Below are 13,722 nucleotides of genomic sequence, written 5' to 3' on the forward strand. Positions count from 1 at the left end.
GGGGAATTCCTCTGAATGACTTTCTGACCTTTGTTACCCTTTGTGTATTTGAGTCAGCTTTGGCAACTATTTGTTGAGTGAAACCAAGGAAATAAAATTGGGGTTGGAAAAATATTTAAATGCGTGCAAGAAGCCTAACGCAAAAAAACTCCCAAAGAACTGTCCAAGGCTTGAGTAGGAAGAGCATGAAAGAAAGGGCTTGGATGTAGTCCTGGCCACCTCTTAACCATGAACACCAGCTCAGTACCTGCTATCTGACACTGCCCTCAACGCGTCTGTGTTTAGGTGCAGGCCAGGTGCTACCAGCTGTTGCTGTCCGTGTTCCAGCACTCGAGCAGGGCTCTCTCCACCCCCTACATCCACGCCCTGGCTCCTCTGCTGGTGGAGAAGCTGAAGGCCGTGGAGAGGAGCAGGCCAGGCAGCAGCGTGGAGCTGCAGGCCGTGCAGGAGGGAGTCAGAGTCCTTGAAAACCTGGTTGCTATGGGAGAGGAGCAGAACAGTAAGTTCAGCCTTATTTCAGTACAACTCCGCTGAAGTGGTAACACATCAGATGATTCAAGCAATACATGTGCCTGATGCCTAACCCACCTCAGGCGTTGCTTTTAGAAAGCTGATCTTTTCCTTTTAACATGATAATGTTGCCATTTGTTTTGTTCTCGCAAAAATGCAGTTGCAGGTGATTGTTGATTTACCATGTAAATTTGGGGAATTTGAGCAGAAGTCAGTACAGAGATTTAAAGCTTGGCCTAGATTCAAAACATATGTAATTGATTTTTAACAACAATAATAAATTCAGGAATAATACAGTGATTCCTGGGATTGTTTTCGGAATTTGGTATTTGGTCATTTTAGAGAGTAAATATTCTAAACAATTCAGGTCTTCTTTCAGATGCAAAAAAAGGAAATTGGGCAATATGTTTACAGGTCTAGCTATTGTTCTTAATTCTGTCAGTTGCAGTGATTCGTTCAGCAGCACTAGGGAAGCCAAATCATTTGAAACAGGAACAATTTAAGTGTAATATCAGTTCATATTCATTTTCAGAGGTGTGACAGCTATGGTGTTTCTGTGAAAAGTATTGTTTTAATGAAGGACAGTTAGTGTTATTTATTTGTTTATATGTTTATTCATTTATTATGTGGGGCATTTGAAGTTCAAGCAACACATCTCTCTGTCACTTAACAAATACATTTCACTGTGGAGATATTGGAAGCTAAGTGCTGGTAGTTAAATGGACAAATTAGATGTGATGCAATTTTTATTGTAGAAAAACCTTTCTGAACACAGACCAGGTGTGTGAAAGTAGCCTCCTAAATAGCATTTTTTTCTGTGTATTCTGGAAGAATTCCCACAGGGACAAACGTATTTTGCCTGCAAGGAATTTCTTAAGTTTCACACAAACTAATTGATAAAACAGTGAAACTCACCATCAATCAAAACCACAAGTTATAAAACTCGCAAAGCTTGGTACTTACAAATGCAATTTGTTTGCTGTTACTGCTGTATTATAAAAGTTCTGCTAGTGACCTTTTTTTCTCATCTACTCTTATTGTTTTCTCCTCTAATCTCTGTTTCAGAAGTCAAGACAATTTCAACCCTCTCTTGTGACTATTATATGCTCATATAAATGCACTTCCTGTTACTGAGCTGCTTCATGTCTTATCTGCAGATAATCGCATAGTCTCTTTTGTGGTGCACTAGTAGCACTGAACTGCCCTTACTTGCTTTAACACAGGAATAATGAATTCCAGCATTGTAAATAGTGCCTGGAAAAAAGTTTCCCTCCTTTTTGCTTGCTATTGCCCACTTTTCTGTAGAATTCAGTGTTCAAAGATAAGTTAAGTTTTCTTCTGCACCAAATTCAAGACTAGCCCCACAAACATAACTGAATCATGATGTTAAAGTTTTAGTTTTTCCATATGTACAAACCTTGCATGTCAGTCAGGAAATTGCTGCAGATTTTGTAGAATATATGTGGCTCTGCTACTCATGATTCCTTTCTCTAGAAATATGCATTTTTAGCACTTCATACATTTATCAGAGGATCCTATGTCGTACAGCCTCAGGTTAAATTGTTGGGTTTTTTTTATTAATGACATGGGCTTCTTCTGTCCAAATCACCTTGCAGCGGCAGTGTATCAGCTTGACTGACAGGAAGATTCTCTGAGCAGACTGGGTTAACTAAATTGGTTTCTGCTGCATAAATAAGCAGTAATAATAGAATAATTGCCCAGCAGACTCACTTACATGGATCCTTATGAACAGCTTTAGATCTTACTGCAGTTTCTTGAGATATCATTAATACGCAGAGTGAGTCATCATCCCCAGCACTGTTAGATAACACTTACAAATTAACACATGCAGTGGCAAGGCGAGATTTAGTAGGAGATTTCGGTTTTCAGTCACATTGGAGTTCAAGCATCAGTTGCTCAGGAAACGGTTTTACCCAAATCGTTGACCTTCTGGAATTATTATGCCACGTTTGAATGGGGGTTTCCCTAATCAGCTGTTCCCACTGAGGTGACTTGACATGTTTCACCTCTGGTGTTACAGTGTGTAGAACAACATAACTCGGATTCATGGATTAACCACTGTTGTAAATGCCAGCTGTTTGCAAGCTCACAAAACAGAAACCAGATCAGCTTCACCATCTTACAGAACTATAAATGCCCCTCCTTCATTATGAAACCAGTTTGGATGTTCGTTTGCAGTGGTTCTGTTTTTAATATCTTTGTACTTTTATTTCTTCTGATTAGCTTTAGCTTTGTGGTTTCCACAGATTCCAGTCTGATTTCTGGCATGTGCTTTCAAACATTTTTGTTTTTGTGATATAGACAATGGAACTCCCATTGTCTTTTTTGTGGTTTATTAATCTGTTTGTACAGTAGTATATTGAGCAGTTCTGCTGAAGAAATGTATTAAGTAAAAAGTCAGCAATATGAAACGGGACATGGTTAAAAAATCACATTAGTGGGAATTGGTGTAAATTCAAAGATAAGACTCCTATGTTCAGTTTTTAGCAGTGCCATTGGTTGAAATTTTCTGGTCCTATAGATTCCCTTAATAGTGCTTTCCTCTAAAATATAATTTCTGTAAATGTTAAATCATAGTGTGGAGACGTATACTTTTCTGTGCTGAATGTGGTGTGAATGCAAACTTCAGTGGGGTTTCTGTTTGCCTGTAGTATCTGGATTTTATACTGGTTTAGGAAGTAAAACAGAAGAGTGAGCTTACCTAGAAACACTGGAGTGTTCTACAATCGACTGTCTTCAGAAAAGCTTTTTCAGAACTTCCAATTTTCAAAAAAAAAACTGAGAATTTATTAAATTGTTACCCCATCTTGATTTCTAAGTGAAACAACTTTTGGTACAGTGCATTTAGCATCAAAGCTACAAAGAGCTGCAGCTCACTCTTAACTGAAGTTAAAGATCCCCAAACCCTCGTTTTCAAGTATTGGAAAGTGTTGTTTTTTTCATGTCTGTGCAAAGGTTAACCATTAAACTCACTTTTAACTACAACTGAAATCCATGTTGTAACTAGCATTTTCATTAATGGCAAGAAATGTGATATATTGCTTCTCAGCATTTTTTCTCTAAAGAATATTATGCTGAAGCACAAGTACACGTCCTTCAATGTTAGTGGGGTACTGAATAATAACTGCCATTATAAATGACCCACCTAAAAAAATTAGGGATTCTTTGATCATAGGGGAACCCCACATTTTCTGATGACTATTATTGCAACAAGCAAATGTATTTCCCTGCCTTAGCAACCACATCTGCTTAGCAACAGTTGAATCTTTAAATTCGCTAACTATTTCAGGAACTGTCAGCTGAGGAAGGATCCCAAGTAACACTTTTCTCTCCTCTCTCTCTCCTCTTTTGTTTTAAAGGAGTTCAGCTTCTTGCTCTCTTAGTCCCTACCCTCATTTCCTATCTTCTGGATGAGAATGCGTACAGTTCGGCTAACCCAGCCTCTAAGGGCCTGCACGAGTTCGCGCTGCAGGACCTGATGCGAATCGGGCCCTTGTACCCCAGCGCCTTCAAGACTGTCGTGGGGGCTGCCCCGGAGCTGAAGACCCGGCTGGAGACGGCCATCCGAGCCAGCCAGGCCAGCAGCAAAGCCAAGGCGGCTGTCAGGCAGACCCAGCCCGCAGTACAGGTCGCCCCCACCATCAAACTCAAGACCAGCTTCTTCTGAAAGGATCCTGCCTACCCAGCCATGGCCCTACAGCACCAGTGTGCAGATCTGTCCCCCCCAAATACCCCTTACTGCAAACACTAAGCACCAAATACCTGTTTCCTGGAAGGAGTTTCACAAGGTTTGCCTGGGCTGGGGTTTATATTCATGTCTGTGTGCGTTTCTCCCTCCTATTTCTTTGCCGGATCTCGTATATTCTTCTTTCACAAAGAAGTGACGTCAGAGCTACAATTCTGCCAGAACTGAAGGACGTGTAATCTGTGCTTTAACAATGATTTAGAAATGTACTGTAGATGACACTCCTAACTCTTCGCTAGCTCAAGACCAAGGGCTTACTTTGAAGGGAATGGAATCTAATAAAATATTAGGTTCACGTCTGATTTTCAAAAGGGAGTTCTTAATTATAATGGGACATTCTCTCTGCTTCAGTAGGCTATATCTCCTTTTTGTAGACATTAATGATTTATTGAACAATGTTTCCGTTCTAAAGTAAAAGTACAATCAAAGTACTGATCAGATGAACCATAGCAATTTTAAAATGTATCTTAATTAGGCCTTTATTTTGGATTGATAAATCATATTAGGTTTTTAATATCACAAAAGGTACAAATTTAGTATTTTTTATTTCTTGTTATTTAATCTTAATTCCCTGACTAGATCACATCTCTTTATATCTAATTTAAATTTAATTAACTTCTAATTGCAAAAATGTAATTCCTTATTTTTTAGTTTTCTTTGTAAGAGAATCTGACGTTTGCACGTATCTTACCACTTACCTAGAACACCTGAAAGACATCAATTCATCCCGTGTAGCGTGTTTTTTGGAAGTGCATTATCGCTTTAGTTGGAAGCATAGCAAACCTCACATTATTACTTTCCCTACCTCAGGCAGATGGATAAGACCATAAAGAAACATTGTAATGCAGGATATCTCAGTTTATATCTTTATTTAGTTACATGGTTTCCATTTCTGACATGTTTTCAAGATCGAGGGGTTTCATAGTCCTGTGGAGTGGGTCAGAGGTTGCAATGTGTGCTCAGGCAGTAGATTGCCTTTCCTGCAGCTTTCCTCATAAGCTAAAAGGAAGTGCTCTTCTGTTATTGAGTAACCTTCTGTTCTAAATATCAAGGTATTAGTTTAATTAATATTTTTTCTTGAATTCTTTCCACTGTGTTTTTGTCACCCGTCAACAATGTTAAAGTGTAACAAAATCACGTGCCTGTCTGTCCCCTGCAGTACTCCTGGTCAGGTAGGCCATTAACATGATTATTCTGCTGTGGTTTTAAATTTCTTGGATATCAGTAGCGAGCGAAAAAGACATCTGAAGATTGAAGTGATCAGCTTTTTACCGAAATGTGATCTTTACCTGGACTTTTCCTTTTTTTTAACAAGATTTTGGATGTTTAAAACAGCAAATCAATGTATATAGTGAAGACAAAGACCAAACCATCACAGTTTAAACCCTCTGTTCCTTTTATCAGCATATGTTTAGTTAAACACTTACTTTATGCAAATCAAAGTGACAAAAATATATGCATATACAGTTATAAGAGAAAGTTACATTAATTTATCTGGTATCATGTAAAGAGCACCGTTGTTAAATGCATTGAAAGCATTAATTGTCTTTATTTGTTGTGTCTTATTTTCATGCATCTTTGATTTTCAGTGGGTGTATACATTGAAAACATTTTTTACTGTGACCTTTCTGTCATTTTCAATGCTAGGGATGCCCAGGCTGGTCATCTTATTGTAATTTGTGCAATAAAGTCAGTTAAAAAAACAGTTTTATATTGTCATATTGTACAGTATATTGTCTCTGGTTCAGGTTGTGTAGCAAATTATTTTTGGTTCAAGTCAGTTGGCTTTGTTCTTTTTGTTCTTCCTTTGTTTTTGGACATGATAGAGTATTGAACTTAATTGGTAATTAACTTAAACAGTGAATTTAATCACATTCATGTCTAAGCGAATAAAGGAAATCCTTCAGGAGCAATATCATTCTATTATGGTAAACTGAGCACCTGTCTGAAGCACTTGGTGTTGTGTGCGGATGGTGACTTTCTTGCGTGCTGTTCACACAGGTTTATATATTTGCAGCTGTGGAGCTTGGCTTTTTGTAATGTGACTGTGGGCTAAAAATCACAACACCAGTGCTTCAGCCATGTAGTTAATAGTTCCATTGCTCTGGTGTTTTAATTTGGGTAACCTTTTACAAGTAAGGTAAAGGTTTAGAAATGAACAAATATGCAACACATTCTAATTGTTTTTATTTTGAATTGTACAGTATCTAGCATAGTCAGTTGATTCTCTAGTCAATATAATAGTACTGCAACAGAAAACTGTATGGCCATGCGTTTTTCCAGTTTAGATCTGTGCTCCAAGTCTGTCTTTTTGCAGTCAAAAAAACATTTTCAATAGTATTGGTTAAAAGGCAAATTCCAAATGTTAATTCCCCTTTTTTTAGTTTTTTTTTAGGTTTCTGACTATAAAACAGGGCATGTACTGAACAATAAATGGAATTAAATTCCTCCCCCCAGGTGAAAATAAAATCCACGTGCCTGCCAGGTCATCTGCAATACAGAGGTGATCTTACAGTGATCCTACTAGACTTGTTAATGGCTTTTCATTTTTTTCTGTGCTGTACATTATTGAAGATCCAGAACCAACACAAGTTTCTGCAGTTTCAGCTATTCTGGGGGCTGATGATCCTAACAGCATGACGTTCTTATTGTGGGATTTTCCCCAGAACTTTCCCCAGCACTACAGGTGGAAATGTGCCCTATGCAAATGCCTGCAGGCTCCCACTATGCTGACGACCCCTGGATTAATACAAACCCTATCTGCACAACAGACTACTCCACTTTCAGTGCAGTTGGTTTATTATTTCCCTTTGCAAAACCTTACACAACCCTAACTTGAGGCTGAACTACTGTCTTACATGTGTGTTTTACAATACATTGGCAGTTCACAGGAGTCAGCTCACACGAAAGGCATCAAGAGTCTTATGATGACTCCGCCAGGAGAGAAAGCAATTCTTTCAAACACGCCTCATGCTTGCTGACCTTGAATGCTGTTGTGTGATTCTCTGCACGTCTTCACCATGGCTTTACAAATCTATTTTGTTAAAGAACACCGTCAAAAACACCGTCTTGGTGTCTCCGGCACATTCAAATCAAAATGCAAATGGTGTTACTTTGTTATTAATGTGTTGACTGCCCCTCTATGACTTGTCGTCCCTGACCCCAGAGGTGAATAACGAGACCTGCTCTCTGCCCTGTGCTTTTATTGCGGAGTTTCTCACCTGCTTCCAGGCCTATCCTGATCCAAAGACACGGAGGCCAAGGTGCTTCATTCTTGACTGCAGACTTCATTCCTGCTGCAGCCGACATCTGCCAGCACCTCCAGGTTCTCCAGGATACTTCAGCTCCGTCTTCTCCACCTGTTTTGCTGCTGAGGACTTGACTGCCAGAGCCCTGTTAGCGGAGTATGGAGGCTGCAGGGAGTACTAAAAGGCCCTTATCTTAACAAAGGGTTATTGATAAATGTCCCCTAGCTGGAACGTTTGCCATGGATTACTTCAAGGTACTGAACTGTGACATTTTAAGGACTCCATTCAGGCAATTTTTGCTTGCAGGTTTCAAGTGTACAAAACTGACAGTTATGAGTAAGCGAAATCTTTAAAACAGACTAACTTGCAAATTAAAGACCCAATGACCCCATTGCATATGAAGGGAGATCTGACAGGGAGAAGACATTAATTCAATTTAAGTATTTATTATGGCTTTTGTGCAGCTCTGCAGAATATTTGATGCTCCACTGAAATGTGTTTGTTATGGAAACAATGACTGAATTGTTCATCGAAGGTTAAAGAAAGAACTCAAGGCCAAAAGGCTATCCTTCCATGTGAAGCAGAATGCAAGTTTGCACTTTTACCTTAGTGCGTCTCCACGTTTTAGCCCACACTAGGCTACCGTATCTTTTCAGGATTGGCCAGTTTGTTCAGTGAGTCAATGAAAAGCCATTTGCCTTTAGGTACCTTTTGTAAATGAAACAGGTCTGAAAAAACAGGCAAATGTTGGGGATAAGGAAGTGTTACCTTGGCAAAGAAAGTTTAAAGCAAGCGGGAGGCGGCTATTCGGCCCAGCTAGAAAAGGTAATGAGGTAGCCAGGGCCTCAGTGAGACCTTTGACAGCTGAGTGTATGGGAAATTGAGCTTGTTGTCAAGGTGACAACAAAATTAGAATTCCCTGGCTATTATTGTAGGCTTTGATAATTTTTTTATTTCTCTGCCTATTACCAAAGTGCATCTTTTAACAAGTGGGCCCAGAAAGTTACCGAGGGGTCAAAGAGAGAAAACGGGATAACACCCCTCCTTTGCATCCTGACCCCTTGCAAAAAAACAACAACTGAGTGACAGAAATCTAATTAAAGCATTTTGGAGAGTGCAGGCTGCTACGCACATCTGTAGAGTTTTAAAAACCTGATTTGGCTTTGGGGAAAAAAAAAAGATTCTGTAGTGGAGTTCTTCTTCAGCATCTATACTGCACAACAAGAGTCTTTCCCAGGAAGGCTTGTCAGTATATAAACAGCCCTGGTTAAATTTAGTTCTTTTGTCTTACGAGCCTCTCAAGATACTTCGGCGGGTCGTGGTTCGAAAAACCAAGTAAACTTTCTGAAGGCCAGATTTACCATTCTTAGAATTCAAAGACCTGTGAGGTGGACATGCCTCAACAAACGTTTAGTGGGGAAACTCTTCTGCAATTTTAAAAACAAATTTATTGAAAAGTCTCAACCCACACACACCAAAGGAATTTCATGCCATATGCTGGGGGCTGAATGATTCGCCCACTCATGACAGGCCTCTTTTAACTGCGTTTTATTTTTGATGTTGATCACCATGGCTACCATAGCATGCTGCTTTTGTTCCTCAATTACCGAGTGGATGTCTCAGGGAAGGAAGATTCAACCGGTACAGTGGCACCAGAGACAACCTTTTCAGCAAAATGAAATCTGTAGAAAAGAACGCAGAGTCTCAATTTATTGTTCCAAATGTATGACTTCCGGAGGGTTAAAAACCCATTTCTTCAGGAATGAATGAGAATGAGAATGAAACTGTAATAAAAGTAACAACATTCATGGCTGACCTTGTAGTGAGTTTTCAGTGGATTTTCTGGTTCCTGTTCGATAGCTGGCAGTTATAAAGATACACCTTCCTCTTCATCTGGTGAACAGCAAGGTCTGCAGCATTGTTTCCTTCTAAGGAATGACAGCTGTGAAGTGTCAATTTGATAGTAGCTACTTGTGTCAAAAACCTGCATTGTAAGTTGACAAATTACAATGTCAGCAGAATTTGCATAAATATATTACTAAAGATCACAACACACAGATGGCACTTGTTATTTTCTGACATGGGTGGTTGCAAGACCTGGAATTGAACTTGTTTTGGAGTTGACTAGCTGATTTTGTTTTTGCAAAATTTGGATTGTCTATATATAAAGTTTATTCATCCATATTTTCCCAGATGACATCATTTGAGTTCCACTGTATTCCAGGCTAAAGACACTGCAATGTATTTATTTATACATTTACTTACAATACACCATTTATTTATTTGGTGTCATCATCTAGTGGATTAATAAAAGAAATCAATTTATAGCAATGTGCAGGCAGACCTCTCTGGAGTCACCCTTGGGCAGTGAAATGAGAGTCTTAACATTTGGATAATAACACAATTCAGAAAAGGAACTCTCCTGTAGGGTTCTCACATCTTCTGATAATTAAACCGTATTGTAAACTTTTATCATTTTTTTCCCTATCTGTAAAAAAATTAATTAGATAAAAAAGAGCTGGGTTTCACACACTAATCACCTTTTGCCAATGTCATGAGCAATTAACGATAATATTAATCCTAGAAAAACTCATCAAATTAGATAGTCTAATTAATACAGTGGTGCTCATCTCCTGCTCTCAAGGGCTGCGGTCGTGTTTCCTGTGCATCTTTAAATAATTAGTTTCTCAAAAGCCCTAAAAGACGTTCTATTAAACATACAGATAATACATATAAGTTAAATGACTAGAGGCTGCTACAGTGAGCTCTTAACTGTTAGATAGCCAGTTCCTGGACATACTAGTAGGTGTTGTTTCGCAGGTGTCATTAGTGTCTCTATATTATACAGTGCTTTATAAACAGTTGCATGTGTTGTATTACTTTAACTCCTATACAAGAGGTAATTGGATAAGTGGTCAAGGCTTATTTTTGTAGTGTAAAGTATTAGTCACTTTAGTTTCTAGTTGTAGCAGAACCAGTAGACTAACCTGAAGAATTGTACATTATCCTTTATTATATAATATACATGTACATTTAGTCAAAGCGATAATTAATGATTAAGTGATAATGCAGATTGATTCAAGTAATTTTGTATCTGCTTTGTATAAAAGACAATTAACAGTCATTAAACTCACAAACACAAAAACCAATGCTGCTTTTCAAAGTTGGCATGTAACAAAGTACAGTATTACTCTTTCTCGCATGTACAGTATGTGCTGTATGCTCTTCTCTGAAACACATCAGGTATTGTTTTCAAATTAAAGGAATCCATTAAATTATCTGTGAGCTTCAAGTTAATACCTTTGGGAAATCAGTGACAGGGGGTAACTGTGTTAAAATAATAACCTGGCTTTTCAATTCAACCCGAATTACGGTGGTTTTACTGTCGAGGAGCTGAGAAGACTACAAATCCCATCATGCTTTTGAAAACTAGTGCAGTAAAAAGACCATAGATATATTGAAGCCTAATGTATTATGGGCGTGTGCATGGGGTTTGACGTCATTGAATGACAGCCAGCTGTCAGAAGTGAGTTTGGTCCCCAGCAGAGAGAGCTCTTGATTTTTTTTTTTTCCGTGTAGAGGCGGAGACCACAGAGTGAGCGAAGAAGCGGCGGAGGAGAGCCGTCAGACAGAAGCGCCGTGTCAACCCTCCGCGAACCGAGCGCTGTTACCTGGCCTGGCCATGGAAGAACAGGCAGGGCCCGGAGTCTTTTTTAACAACAACTATAACTCGGTGCTGCCCGGCGGTGGGAAGGGACCCCAGCCCGAGGGAGGCGGAGGGGAGGCGGCCCGGGCGCAGTACAGTATCCCGGGGATCTTGCACTTCCTGCAGCACGAATGGGCCCGATTCGAGGTGGAGAGAGCCCAGTGGGAGGTGGAGCGGGCCGAGTTACAGGTAAACAACCTTGAGCGCCCAGCCGCGGTCCGGTCCGCGTTCGTGACGGTCCCGGAGAGAGCCCTGCCTGCCCTCCGGATCGGCACTGAACAGAACGGGCTCAGTCCCCCCTCCTCCCCGACTACTGAGTAGCAAACAGTGTATAAACAGCTAAGGGTTGTGTAGCTTCTAGGGCCAAGGCTGGGTGTTGCGATCGGACACGAGTTCTGAAATGTGTAACTTAAAACAAGAGGTTTCGCGTGTTTTGCCGACGTGCAGCGTCGTGCCGGATTGCTTTTGCGTTTCGATAGGGGTGTCAGACCCTGTGCATGAAAACACATTTCGCTGTGTTCAGAGGCGTAGAATTGTTTCAGGATGTGATATAAGGTGGCGAAGTGTAACGCTTTCGGATTCCGGGCTACAGCATGTGAATTGGTGTCTGCACCCCTCCGACAAAAGCCGACCTGCATTTTATGCATTTGTAACCGTGTTTAGCTCTCCGATGTGCTCGGAGAAGTGTGTACTCCGAGGTGTCAGAGCAATCAGTTCTTGGCACTGAATTCCGTTTGCACCTTTGAAATGTAAAGGTATGTAAATTCGTGAGACAAGGAGGTAAGATAGGTGGGATGTAGGGCTTCTGTCTTAAGAGAAGAGGTCAATAATTCCTCTGATGGCTTGATACGAAGTGACTCCCACCTACGATGCAACCACGCTCATGTTTTTGTGGCTGAGATTTAAAACGCCACAGAATTAAAAACGATGGCGACTTTCGTGACAGATGCTGAATATTAATTTGAAAATCTGCCGAATAGTTTCCCCCCCCCCCCCCCCCCCCCACATGAAACACGCTGAGGTCTACTGTTTAAATTCTATCGTGAATATTCAAAGAGGGTTTGAGACACTGGCCTCCAACCTCTTATTAGTAGTTAAGTCCGGCACTGAGCCGTCTATGTAAGTGCATTAGACACACAGGGTGACTAAGCCAAAGCTGCTGCAAATCACTTAAAAAGTGGCAGGCTGCTTACTGAGAGTTTAGTGCGCTCTGACATATAACCAACCCTAACCCCTCTGTCGTTTGTGCAGGGCACTCTGGTGCTTGAGGAGGGCCTGCTGCCCGCTCCTTCGCTCCTCTTACATGCCCCTGCTCTTGCTTGGTGCACACTGCCTTTCAGCGCCGTGTAGTAAATCCTTTTGGCATCTGGAGCGGGGCCATGAGCTTTGGTGCTGCAGCCACTAAGCATTTGAGCTGCGTCGCTGGGGTCGGAGCTGATGCCCGCCTCCGAGAGAGGGGGAGTTGAAATGTCCCTCTCCTCTTTGTGTCTTTAAAAGACCGTCCGCTCACCTGTTGCGTTGGGGTTTAAGAGGGGGCCCTGGTGTGGTGTGGGGTGGGACGGGACGGGGGGTCTGGTCTTGTTGAGATCGGTGGTCTAAACTACAGCAGCCTTTTAAGATTGGCGGCCTCCTCCACGCACGCTCTCTTGTACTTACGGATCCCCTCATGCATTATGAGGGACCTGCGCGGTCGATAAGCTTGGCTGTTCCACGTAGCAGTGAATGCAGAAAAAATTAATCTCATCCCGCATTTCCTTGGACGGCTGAGAGAAGCCGACATCCAAAAATTGCCCTAAAGCACGCCAGTCCGGCGATTGTTTGTCCACAAAGAGTACCTGCTCACTGAAGGTCTTGTGTGAGCACAGATCAGGTGTAACAGAGAGTGGCGTTCTGGCCTGATGGCCTGCTCTGTGTGGAAACAAGAGAAACAGAACACAACTGGCACAGCAGGGAGTTTTCAGGTTCAATACCGATAGTTTTGGAGGTGCTTGTTGCTTGACGTGGGCAGCTGGCCACTTACAGTAAATGAAAGTCATCTCACCATTGGCTTTGGCCAATTCAGTTGCAAAGTTAAATTCTTCCTCCTCAATAAAGTTGGCCTCTGTTTAACTAGGCCTGTGAGAGTTCAGAATGCTTTGTCGCAGGAGAGAAATTCATCTCTTCCAGTTTTTGGTAATGAAAAAGTTTTCTCCTTATAGTGAACGCTCAGTAGACATGAATGTTTTCTAGTTAGCAAACGGTATAATAACGGTCTAGCTTTGCAAGCCAGGATGTATTATGTTTTTGTGTTTGTGCTACCTTGGACTCTCTTCTCTGATTACACAAATGCAAGCAGTTGTTACTGTTTGTACAAAAAACTCTGACGCAGCGCAATGCTGTAAACACCTTGGGGGTTTAGCTGTGAAAATCGGAGGTTTAGACACTTGACTTACACTTGCTGAAGAAGACAGTAAGGTCGTGGAATTTGGGTTTGCTGTTCACATCATTAAAAG

At 41.0% G+C, this 13,722-nt stretch overlaps 2 protein-coding genes across 3 annotated transcripts in view; both read left to right on the plus strand.

The window, feature by feature from the left end:
- Positions 1-5,982, plus strand: part of heatr5b (HEAT repeat containing 5B) — a 33,780-nt gene extending 27,798 nt beyond the window's left edge. For both annotated transcript variants that reach the window (XM_088934060.1, XM_088934061.1), the window contains exons 34-35: positions 286-499; positions 3,891-5,982. In XM_088934060.1, the coding sequence (XP_088790186.1) occupies positions 286-499; positions 3,891-4,198 (522 nt within the window). In that variant the 3' untranslated portion in view covers positions 4,199-5,982. The remainder of the gene's footprint in view (positions 1-285; positions 500-3,890) is intronic.
- A 5,050-nt stretch (positions 5,983-11,032) lies between these two features.
- Positions 11,033-13,722, plus strand: part of strn (striatin, calmodulin binding protein) — a 74,106-nt gene continuing 71,416 nt past the window's right edge. Inside the window, exon 1 of the mRNA XM_088933774.1 lies at positions 11,033-11,419. Coding sequence (XP_088789900.1) covers positions 11,207-11,419 — 213 coding nt within the window. The 5' untranslated portion in view covers positions 11,033-11,206. The remainder of the gene's footprint in view (positions 11,420-13,722) is intronic.

This window comes from Atractosteus spatula, chromosome 15 (assembly GCF_055471065.1).
Source record: "Atractosteus spatula isolate fAtrSpa1 chromosome 15, fAtrSpa1.hap1, whole genome shotgun sequence".
In the NCBI taxonomy this organism is placed as follows: Eukaryota; Metazoa; Chordata; class Actinopteri; order Semionotiformes; family Lepisosteidae; genus Atractosteus; species Atractosteus spatula.